This window comes from Xiphophorus hellerii, chromosome 3, assembly GCF_003331165.1.
Source record: "Xiphophorus hellerii strain 12219 chromosome 3, Xiphophorus_hellerii-4.1, whole genome shotgun sequence".
Lineage (NCBI taxonomy): Eukaryota > Metazoa > Chordata > Actinopteri > Cyprinodontiformes > Poeciliidae > Xiphophorus > Xiphophorus hellerii.
In genome coordinates this window covers 23,814,496-23,826,647 of record NC_045674.1, presented here as the reverse complement: position 1 = coordinate 23,826,647, position 12,152 = coordinate 23,814,496, and the positions used below count along the sequence as shown (strand labels likewise).

Here is a 12,152-nt window from a genome sequence, read left to right as displayed (position 1 = left end):
CAGCGCTTAAAACCTTGAAGGCATTGCAAATATCTGAAAAATTTTTTTGTTGTTACTTATAACAAGAATTTCAACCAGAAAATGTAATTATTTGGTATGTCTTTTCTCTAGGTGTCTATCGACCTCATTTTTCACCTCCGGTCAGGATTCAGTCTCTTGTAGATGTTTCCAATTACTTAGTGTATCATTTTTGGATGCTATAAACATATTCAGGCATCTAGCTTTGGAATTGATTGTCTCCACAGCAGACAATATTTTGCTCAGCTCAATAATTATGAACAGCCCTATTCCAACATCGCAGCTAAAAGATTGCTAGAGTTAGATTGCAATATTCAAAGGTTATGTAGAGCAAGAAGTCTCTTGCAGCTAAATTACCAACTTCAGTTAAATTATTATGCACGTTAGATTGCATTTCTTTGCTCTGGGATTTTTTATTGATCTTCCAAGGCAAAGTAAGATCCATCAAATTGTCTTTAAACGGCATGCCTAACAGGTTACAGTCTGGGTAAAATTGAGCTTCTGTTCTAATTAAGGGATGTGAATTGAGAATTGACTCAGGTGTTTCATATGAGCAATAAATGTAAGGAGCTTCTAGGAATCCACAGGCTTCTCAATGTCCTCCAAAGTGTGTTGGCCTACTAGAGGCCCCCACATACTCGGGTGTACTGTGCGCATTCCATAAATCGCGCTGACTATCCACGGACGGTTGGGTCTTCATACTCGAGCGTACTGATTACCTAAAATTCTCTCGTGACAAATCCCTTTATTTCACACAATCCTAATAAGAACTAGCAAGTTTGATTAACTATTTAGGCGCCTGGTTCTGTTTCTTCTCCATCTTGGAAGCCGTAACTCACCTCTCAGTGCGGGGCAGAGAATGGCACTCATATGTCGGTTCATCCGGCAAAGACAGTGATCCGCTGCTCGGAGCAGTGCAGCCTCCTACAGCGGGCAGAGGAGCAGCAGGAGGCTGCGCTGGGTTTAGTTGTGATCAGGGATCCATTCAATAAGCTCTGCCTATTATGTTCCAAAAGCACAATTGTGATCGGTGTAATAATTTGTGCAGCAATCGAAAATGAGCACATACCCGATCATCCTTCCTTTGCATTCCTTGCAAAAAAAGTCAGACTCAACTTATCGGACCACCTCTCTGCTCCGCTGCTGATAAAGAAGTCTGGGATGATGTCTTGTTTTTTGTTCTTATAATTCTGCAAATATTGACATTCACTATGTCAATATTTGAGTGAATATATAAAGCCTGTGGCTGTTAAGCATTTTCGCTTATGTGTCACGTCCCTGTGACAACTTTATGTTGACTGTTATGTTGATGTCAACTTTGAAACAACATGAACTCATAAAACTCTTATTCTCAAACTTGTCACATGAAAACCAGTTCGATGTGAACACTGTTTCCACCGGGTAGTTTAATATGTGACACCGAGTACGCATAGACGGTCATAAACATTTATCCTTGAGCGGTCGTGTCCGGCGGACGTCCGCTTCGCTGACTGAAGTGCGCCCGAGTATGTTGGGGCCTTAAGCTGTAATACCTTCTAGGAAGAAAAAGAAGTGGGAGCAGCTGAGGTGATGTAGAGCTTTATTATTACAGAACAACTTAACCCAATTAATCCCTGTTTTAATCTCTGCTGACAGATTAAATGTCTGACATGGAAGGAAAAGTGTATCCTAATTGATTTTGATTTTTACAGGATTCTCGAACTCAAAAAGTTTTCAGCTGTCTTCACTCATTCCATTCCCTAAACGACCAAAATCTGAATTTCTAAAAAGAAATACAAAGTTTTTATTTATATTTAAATAACATACTTTTTGTTAAATTTACCACATTACTACTCAAGGTAAGCATTTATGGCATTACTTTTTTTTGTTTTCTTGAAAAACCACAGATATACTGAAATTTACTGGCTTTTGTTTTTATTAAAACCAAAGCTGTTCTTTACTGAACATAACTAATGTTCAGTAAAGAACATTATTTATATCCATGTTTTTTACTGAACACCTAGCAGGTGGTTCAAATGCCATTATATTTAAAATGATATTTATAATTTATTTCTTTACAAATAAAATAATGTTCTTAAAGATAAAAAGAATCTGAATTCTGCAAAGAATCCTATAATTTGAGAAGAATATGTGAAGAATATACTGTATATAGTATATAAGAATATATAAAGATCACTGTAAAAGCAAGTGAGAGAGCAAATCAGGTTGTCAAATCTGTTTGACTGATTTGTGGAACACAATTAAAAAATTAATTTACAAAAAAACTGACTTTCACTTTTCTTCAGTGTCCAGAATGTGTTAACAACAATCAGAAAACTCTAGAAAATTGGTAAATACAGCTAAGCCCCAAATAATTCATACCCATGGCAGATTTGTAAATCAAATAATCTTGATTTTAGAAGCAGGTTTGCTCTAAATAATATTTTGGAGTGACCAGGTCAAAGAAAAACCTGTGGAAAGATTAGGATATTGACCAAAAGACCTTTCCAACCTCAGTGAATTCAACAAATTGAGTCATTAAAACATTTTTGAAAACTTGCATAAAGAATGTGTGACCCCCCTTTCTTGTTTTTAATACTGGTCATCCTTCTACATTGTTTTATTTTATTTTTTAAAATATGTCTGCCTCAGAAGCAGATGTCTTGATTGAATGCAAATACTTTCAGAGTTGAATATTACAGGGATGTGAATCAGTTTGGACTTTACTGTATCTAGATTAGAGCCTCTGCCAATGTCAAAACCAGAGATGCCAAATCTGTCAGCTTATTCCTGAGATTTCAGATGCTCTAAAATCAATAAACACTCCTGAGTGCAATAAAACTTCTTCAGTGTCTGAAGAAATGCAACATTTCTCATGTCTAATTTTGTGTTTGCTTACATGACTTCTCAAGTCATTACTTATAAAAATTTTACTAAAACATACCATGTGGACTCAAAATATTGAACACTTTTTTGCATGGACTCTAAATGTGAGTGTATTTATATTCCTTTGTGTCAATATTGAGACAGCAGCAACATATAGAGGTAGGTCATTTTTTATTATTGCAGGTGTTCTGCAACCAATATCAATGCCTGGCATATTTTATCACTGTGCACCTCGCTGTTTTTACAGGGAGATTTTCTCAGTCGCCTAACATGCTTTTTGGTGTTATTACACCCTTGCTTGTCATTGACAGATGATCGTGGTTTCCTTTCTCCAACACGTTTTCCTTTGGGAAAAAAATAGAGCTTTTAACCCAACCCATCACTTCCTATAATCAGCGAGTCTCTTAGATAGAAGCTGCTCTACTCTATTGATTCCTTATCATTAAGACCTCTGAAAGAAGATGTCTTGTGAAAATTTAGCCTTCATTGCAGGAAACTTGAATGCAGGTTTTCTATAGCTACTGGCCAGTGGCTGCTTTTTTATTCTGCATGTATATCATAGAGATATTAGCATTTTATCAATTACACATTGAGAGAAAAGGTCAAATTTATGTGGAAATTGATTACCTTTACATTCCCTTTAGGAAGTGTCATTCTCATCATTTGTGATGGATAATGTGGACTTAAAAATCTGATAATCAAAAATTATCTTTAGGTTAGCAACTCAATAGAAATCTAGCATGCATTACTTTGTAGATAACGCCATTTCCTCTCTGAGATAGTAGATTAAAATCCCAGCGAGAGAGAGTTAAAATAAAACAAGAAGACATCAAATGGATAGCATAATTTTTCTAGAATTTGCAATGGCCACTGACTGCAAAAGTCCCCACATTCTCTCACTATTCCATCAATCATGGCACTCGTCTTTCCTTTTCTCTAAATGCCACTTTCTATTCTTCACTTCCACCAGTTTGCTTGTCTCTTTGTCCCTGAGGTAAGGAAAAGGTAGTAAAGAGAGAGAAAATGCCAAAGAAATCGCATCAAACACATTTAGCATTCAACTGCAAATGGCTAAATACATACTACAAAAGTTGAGTAAAGACACATACACACCCTTATGATATTTATTTTGTGTGTATGCCATTTTGGAAACACAAAACTCATAAGATTCAACATCACTAATGCCCCTCCTATGATGTGTGTGAAGCATCTTTTTAAACTGTACAATGACATTGTTGTTCTATTGACTGTGGTATGACGAGGCATATTGTAAGGATTTGAAGGCAATAAAAAAGCTTGTTAGCCCACCATATGAGAAGGCCCTTGGCAGCTTTAAACCTCAGAGATAATAGAGCATTTCCTGATGCTGCACTACACACTGTAAAGAAGCAGGGAGGAAAAACTGAGCGCTCTTTAAGGCACACAGAGTTGTTTTGACAAACTGTTAAGACACGTTTAATGACAAACCAACTTAGACTTAACACAAGGTGTTTTTCCTGTTCCAGTTTCTTGATAACACAATTTTTTTTTTTACAAATATAACCATTGCTCTTATTGGTAATACTAACAATATTGATGAACAACTTCAATAATTTACCAAAAACGAGAGAGGTATAACCTGATCATTTGTTGCTTTTTTAATGGTTATAGTTTCCACAGCTTTGGAAAAGTAACGTTTTAGGTGGACAGAAAATCTTTCAGAAAAGCTGGAATTGTTTGAGGTCATTTTCTTGTCTTGTTTTTCAGCAGCCTTCCTGCCTGAATTGGTAATTTGGGGATTCATGTAACTTTTAAAATTTTACACAGGCAAAAGAAAAATAGAGCTATATAACAAGAAACTTTATTGGACAGATCATGTCTTTTCAATGTTATTACAATGTATTTGCTCCTGTTCACATACATCAAATTATTGTACTAAATATTTACAAAACAATATAATTAACCTTTTCTCACTGTCTAAGCCGCTTGTCTTTGCCCAGACTAACTTCATGCTACAATAAGAAAATATTATATCAATAAGAGGTGTCACAAGTTGAGCATGTTTTTCTTGTTCTAATCATTTTTATCAGTATGTTGTTGGCACATTTTGACAATATTCATCTATTGGGAGAGCATACGTCTTTTAGTTTTTCAGTCAAACTGACAAATGTATATTGTGCCAACACAATGTTTTTTTAACATGAAAATTCATTGTTTAAACAATATGTTACGCATACTAGAAAATTTTTTTTTTTTATCTTGAATCATGATAGCTTTTCTTATTTGCAAAAACTGCCTGGGCTTCCTGTGTGGATTTTTTAAAAATATTCCCTTAATTTGAACAGGCATGGTGATGGAGTAAAACTGAAGCCGATAATCAAATGGTTATGATGATGCGCTGAAATTCAATTATATAACATACTTTGTTATATATGACTTTTCACTTTCAGGCTGACTGGAAAGAATATTCCAGCTTCCGTCATCAGCAACAAAAACTGGCTGCGGCTGCACTTTGTAACAGAGAGCAACCACCGCCATCGAGGCTTCAGGGCTCAGTATCAAGGTAAAACACAGTTACTTCATTAGCACACTGTAACAAAAGCCCCCCTCCTTGATCAGAAAGGATCATCGCAGAAAAAAAGAAACACTCTGAAGGCTAATTACAAAACATGTTTTTGATCTTTAACTGAATATTAAACAGTTTGAATAACACCCTTTGTTGAGGGCATGAAGGATTTTTTTTCTGCCTCAGACTAAGATCGTCTTAATCAAATATTTGTTTAGTAGATACTGCATTCACCCTCTGGAAAATCCAACTTTATGAGCTCTTTAATCCATTGCCCTGATATTGTTCTTGGCATGACTTTACAGTGTATGTACTGCATATGCTTGCAAAGCCTGGCCCCTAAAGTAGATATGAATCTATAAACTATAACAAATGCCTGGTAAATGTGCAACAACATGCTGTAAACCTAGGAGTTTAAACACATTGGTGTTATGGAGAGAACATATAATTTCAGATTGCAGAGATGAGCTTTTCGCATTTCAATAAAAAAGCCTACAAATTCTGTTTTGTATGTGCAGTGGTGAGACATTGTCCTAGCACTTTTAAATTCAGATCCCTTTGTTTTAGTTTAATACACCATTTATTGCTGCTAGCCATTTGTTGGATGATGACCTCCACTTGCATTGTTTAGCTTTTGTATCCAAAGTGTCCCCTGCTGTCTTTGATTAGACCTCATTAAGATACATATTGTCGCCGTCGTTGGCATACTCTTTTATTCACCACGTTATGTCCCTTAAATATTTAATCTGGTCTTTCCAATCAGTTATCATCCATTGTTTGTACAAAATAGCAAAAAGAAGAATAAGAAGGAACACCAATCAAACAACAAAAACTGAAACTATTTAATTTTAGAATTGCCAAGGCAATAACTAAAAAAACATTCACAGCGTTAGTAGTTGGACTTTGATGTTTGCAAGACCAAGTGTTTTGAAGAGAAAGAAACATTGGTACTGTATCTTCTCACATCTAATACTGTAACTTCTTTTATCTAATGAACTCTTTTCATTGCTTTCAACCAGTGAAAAGCTCTGGAGAGCTTAAATCCAGAGGGGTAAAAGTATTACCAGGAAAGGACAACACTAACAAACTGTCTTTGAGTAAGTCTTTTATTTGTCTTATGAAACTGTCGTCATTGTTTGGATTTTTGTTTATTTTTTATGTAGCACTTTTATTTCCAGGTCTTTGTTTCTTTCTGTCTCTTACTTTGCTGCATCGTTTGGTAAAGGAATTAAGCTACAGTACTAGATTTTGCAGAAGTGCAGTCTCTTTTTCTTTCTTATGGCCCATTTTCCCATGCTGTCCTGGACTTATTGTCCTGATAAAAATAAAGTCAACTAAATCAGTCCCAGTTGTGTACATTGCACCAGGAGGATAAACTGGACTAAACTCTGCCTTGTTTCACTTCATAAATATGAAAGCGATACGCATGACTTATGTGTGGCATACACATACACACACATAGCACCAGTCAAGGATGAGTGACCACTTCCTTGTCAGGTGATTTGTGTACTCTTCAGACAAAACAGAATGCATTGTAATAGCTCACAGAGCTCAGTCATTAGCATAAATCTGGAGCACTATTCCCTTTAACTCAGTGGAGTGCTAAAGACTTGGATGATAACAGGTTGTAATCTTTATTACCTTACGCATCATAGATTCAGCACTCCATGGAAACATGAATAATGCAGAGAGCTGTAATCCTCTCCATGAGACAATGCTGTATATCATTAAAATACAAAGAGGAAATGCTTCATATGCTTTGTGGATTTATTGCCCATAATTGAACTCACAACTGCACCACAACCTGGAAAAATTAGGTTCAAAGCTGATCAACTTCAGTTTTAAATGGAAAAAATGTACTGTATCGAGTTTAGCATACTTCACAATATTAAAGTTCCTTACGAAGGTAATAATTCCTCCCAAACATTCACTTTTTGACTCATTGCAACAACAAACCTCAATGTCTTTTATTAGAATGCTTTGTGGCAGTTCAGTCCAAAAAAGTACTAACTTGTTAAGTGGAAAGAGAGCAATATGCTTTTAAAAAATGTACAAAGATTTCTGAAAGGAATGCCATTCATATGTATTCAGTCCCGTTGCACTTTGAATAATTAAAATTAATACATGGTTTTTCATCTAAACCATTCTATTGTAGGTTTTACTGTTATCAGGACAGTGTCCTGCTAGAAGGTGAACATTTGTCCCTGCCTGAAGTTGTTTGCAGCCTCTAAAGCCAGGCATTTTCCATGCAATTTAAAAAGAAAAAAAAAAGAAAGAAATTGTCACACTGTGACAGTGTAATTTAGTAGCGTCACCTGTCACACGGCACAATGGAAAATACCAGACTTTGTAACTTGTTGCTGCAGCAGAATCATTAGTACCAGCATTAGAAAGGTTCGACAGACATATCAGCCCAGAAAGGATTGAACCGAAAGCCGCTGGTGTTAGTTATTGTTAGAGGCCGATGCTTAACAGATGGAGGCGAATGAAGGCAGAGCAACTGCAGAAGCGCTTATGGCTGGGCAAGAAAGGATAATAATAGCACATCTGATCCTGCAGCAGTAACAGTGCGTGATTTTCCCTGAAAAGTTCTGACCCTGCTTGACATTTGTCGTAGGTCATCTTTTCTCGAGGGAGCACTGAATCGGCCGTCGTGCTGCTGTCATTTTGAAATGACAACAGACCACCTATTCAAACTTCCAAGCAGAGATTTTCTTCCATGAACAAAGATTGTATGTAAGCTGACTGTTAATCTTTGATTACTACTCTGTGTCAGCCACATCAGTCAGGTGGACGCCTATATAGGTTTGTGCCAGATTTTTTACATTTTCGGATAATAGATAAAACTTAATTGTGCTTCAAACTTTAACTGGACTGGATCTTATTTAACAGTATGAGAGTCAAAGGGTTGCTGGCAAATAAAAATAAATTTTTAGATTTTAGTCTTTTAAAAAGCTAAAAGAATAAATGTCTTGAGTAGCAGTATGACTACTGATTAATATGTGTACAATTTTGTGAGTTTAATTCAACTAGATTTATTATCTTAATTTTGGGAGATATTAACTGGTCACCAATCATAACATCCACAAATATTTTACAGTATCTGTCTCACCCACCTGGCTACCTTCTTGTCATAATATAATCTATCTAAAACAAATTCTCAATGGCTTTCCCCAGTTAACCTCAACTATAATTATGTTTAAAAAGTGTGCCCGAGTGGGTTTTGTTTCTTCCCACAATCAATAACTCAAGGTTATTTAATCCCTTCTGGGCACTGATAGATTTTTCTTTGTTTTTGTTAGCTCAGGTAAAATTGTTTTATTTTAACTCGGCATTGGCTCCATCCTCAAACAATTGTGAATTCAGCACAATCCTCCTATGAAACACACAATGAAACATCTCTTGCATTCAGAGGAGAGGTCAAATAGAAAAAAATATGTATACATTGAATGTGTTTTTCTTTCATGGAAATTGCTTTTTTTCTGAAAGTATGGAGTCTAAGGGAATCAAAATGCCTCACATGCCACATTCTTGGTCCTTCTGCCTGTGTTTAGTGAATGAAGGGGGGATCAAACAAGTGTCTAATTACTGTCCTGACCCCGGGGAGCCGGAGAATGGCAAACGGATTGGTTCTGACTTCAGGTTAGTCGATGTTTTTTACCTGAAGCAAATAAGCTAAGATGTGGACAATCAAAAGAGGCTAATGAGGATACAGGAGCTATTATCTGTGTTATAATTAGCATGACTGTGTCCAGTCTCTTTCTAGCCATGTTAGCCTAAAATATTTATGAAATGCCTTTTTTAATTATAAAGCAGTAGATGCTTGATCCTTTCCGTGTAGTTTTATCATCTCCTATAGGTGTGTAGATTGAGAGGTACCTCTCTCAATCTACACATTGTCATGTGTAGATGACAATGTAAATGACGGGCATCTGTGATGTAAAAAACAATGAGAGCATGTTAAATTGCCTTAAAACATTTTCATACTTTTAATTTACAAATACAATAAAAACAATAAAAAGGTGCAAAAATCTGACTGCATAAAAGTGCACACCTTTAAGATTTTGAGGTACCCCTCAATGTCCATGAACGCAAGTCATTTTTTCTGGCACACATGCACATACTGCTTATAGCTTTGCTCAACACCTTCCTTCTTCTTGGAGATGAAAAGTTTCCACCAAAGCATCTTTAGGGTGGCGGGGTTGTGACAGTGAGCTGGTCTAAAAGGGTCGGCTCACAGGAAGAGAGAAGAAAGTAGCTGAAGCAAATGAATGAGGTGAATACTCATCAGAAGAACAAAGTAGTTTTTGTATCATTGTTGTAGATAAGTCCATATGTCCACACTGGACATCTCTCCTTACTCTGTTTTTTAAAACCAAGTGCTGCTGTAGTTGTTTTTTTTTTCTCTCTTTGTTTTTCTTTTGCTTTTAAATGTTTACTGAAGATCTCAGATTCTGATGACAGCTCTTGTTAGGAAACCACAGATTTTATGAATCCTGTGATTTCTTCTTATGACGTCATTCTTACTTGGATTTGGATGTATGGTTAGACTTACAGTGATGGTGAATAATTGAACTGTTCTTTATTTTTCTAGCAGCCCACTAAAGCTTTCTGTTTAATACTGATTCATATTTTGAGCTGTTCATAATTTAATCTAACTTAATAAAAACAACAGTTCTGACTAAAATTAACTGCAGATTATGGTGCTGTCACCCCTGTGTTTCACTATTGACATTGGGTGATTGTGTTGCAGCTCAGTGTTTTGTATCAAACATATCACCTTGGAATTGTTACCTATACTGTTTTTAGCTTTTTTCCCCCAGAGCCAGTCAGGCCTGGGAGTTTGCATTGCATGGAATGCTTTTGTTTTCCAGCCAAACTCATCAGTCCAGAAATCCAAAAATTACAGGAGATTGTCACTTGCCAGTAAATATAAAACATTTCTGATGCTTTTTTTAGTGTTTTTGTTGGCCTCTTGGATGTCCCTCTGAAGTCTCCAATCTCATCCTTTGGGAACGTTTGTAATTTATAATGTAAATGTATTAACAGATAAGTATATTTAAACTCTGATGATACTTCGCAACCTGTTTGCAAGCTATGGTTTTAGTTAGAGTTCAAAGGAAAATTGCACTTGGACAACTAATTTTTACTTGTTATTGATAGCAGTGGTGAATAATAATAAAAAAAGACATGCTGCCAAATTTGAATCTAAATATTTTTAAAGTTTAGTTGGGTGTGCACATTCATGCAGAAACAGTTATTGGAGCTTTTAATTATTTAATATTTCTTCTTCCAGTTAATTTATTTGCTTTTCACTTGAACTATCCCAGAATAGATGTGAGATTTTAAATAGAACGTTTTGAAATGTTTCATCAAATTCTACTTTGATCAAACATTTAAAAACCTAAAATGTTAACAGGCAGTATGTACACTTTGAAGAGCTACTGGATGTGCTCTCAGAAGACATTGCTGCAGTGACTGTATATGTCATTATCTGTGAGTGACATGAGATAAATAACGAATTAATTTTTTTTAATCAGCCGTCATCTTTGGAAAATTGATTGCCTTTCTCAGGTGTTAATGGTATCTGTTATCTTTTCAGCATCGGAGCAACTGCTCAATTTACCTGTGATGACGACCATGTGCTGCAGGGTTCTAAAACGATTACCTGCCAGCGCGTAGCTGAAGTCTTTGCTGCGTGGAGCGACCACAGGCCCGTCTGCAAGGGTGAGCGTGGCTTTCCGAAGAGCTAATAAAACAGTTTGATTAAGGCAGTGCCTCTGGCTATAAGCTCTATGCAGATAGAGAAAAGTTCATTTCTGGTAATTATGCATGAAAGCCTCTGTTGCTGCACTCTTCCATTCCAAAATGCTTTATCCTGGTTTTCTGTGTTTAATATTACCTGGAGCACCCTTTAGAATTTGATTAATGGAAGTACAGCTAATAGGCCCTTTCTCTGCTTGTGCAAACAATACATTATCCCTCAGTCATATTACAATGCAGAAGGCTGCAGTCTCTTACTTGGACATCATTTCCTTCAATATTTACACTGGGTTTGAAGAGGATTCTGGGTTCTTTTGCATATTACGTTGGATGATTGATAATGTAGATACAAATAATAAAACATTGAGTTCATGCTGAGCAGCATCAGTGCTCATGTGAATATGCACAAAGCTGACAAGTTGTTCCAGGCATCTTGGAGAGATGTCTGAATTGGAAGATTTAAGGATTTTCTCCCCCCTCCTTGTAATCACAGACAGGCGAAACTCCGTTCAGGGCTCTTTTGGGGCTATAATATCTTTTGCAGAGCTCCTTGTTCTTTCAGTCACTAAAGATGTTTCTTCATGATCCTATTTGTGTATTTGGAGACACTGTCAAGCAGCAAACAATGTCTTCGGGAATGATCAGAGGCATTCCTGACAGTGTTGTGTGATAAGATTTTAAACATTTGGAAAGCCTGGAACTTTTGTGCCGTACTGTATTTTGTAAATGTCTTCATTTTTGTGATTTTGTTCTCTTGCAGTGAAAACATGTGGGTCGAATCTGCAGGGGCCGTCTGGGACATTTACATCTCCGAATTTCCCCATTCAATATGAGAGCAACTCCCAGTGTGTGTGGATCATCACTGCCAGCGATCCGAACAAGGTAGTAGAGCAAATTTTTATAAGTTTTAGTCTCCGTTATTTTACTCTTAGATGTAGTAAATACCCTCTGGTTGTTTTTG

General features: G+C 36.3%; 1 protein-coding gene across 5 annotated transcripts in view; it reads left to right on the top strand.

The window, feature by feature from the left end:
* LOC116717212 (CUB and sushi domain-containing protein 3-like) overlaps nucleotides 1–12,152 on the top strand; it is a 247,843-nt gene that overhangs the window by 65,470 nt on the left and 170,221 nt on the right. For 3 of the 5 annotated variants that reach the window (XM_032558427.1, XM_032558428.1, XM_032558426.1), the window contains exons 6-10: nucleotides 5,313–5,425; nucleotides 6,448–6,525; nucleotides 8,983–9,070; nucleotides 11,031–11,155; nucleotides 11,952–12,073. In XM_032558427.1, the coding sequence (XP_032414318.1) occupies nucleotides 5,313–5,425; nucleotides 6,448–6,525; nucleotides 8,983–9,070; nucleotides 11,031–11,155; nucleotides 11,952–12,073 (526 nt within the window). The remainder of the gene's footprint in view (nucleotides 1–5,312; nucleotides 5,426–6,447; nucleotides 6,526–8,982; nucleotides 9,071–11,030; nucleotides 11,156–11,951; nucleotides 12,074–12,152) is intronic. The other 2 variants (XM_032558431.1, XM_032558430.1) reach the window with 1 other exon arrangement.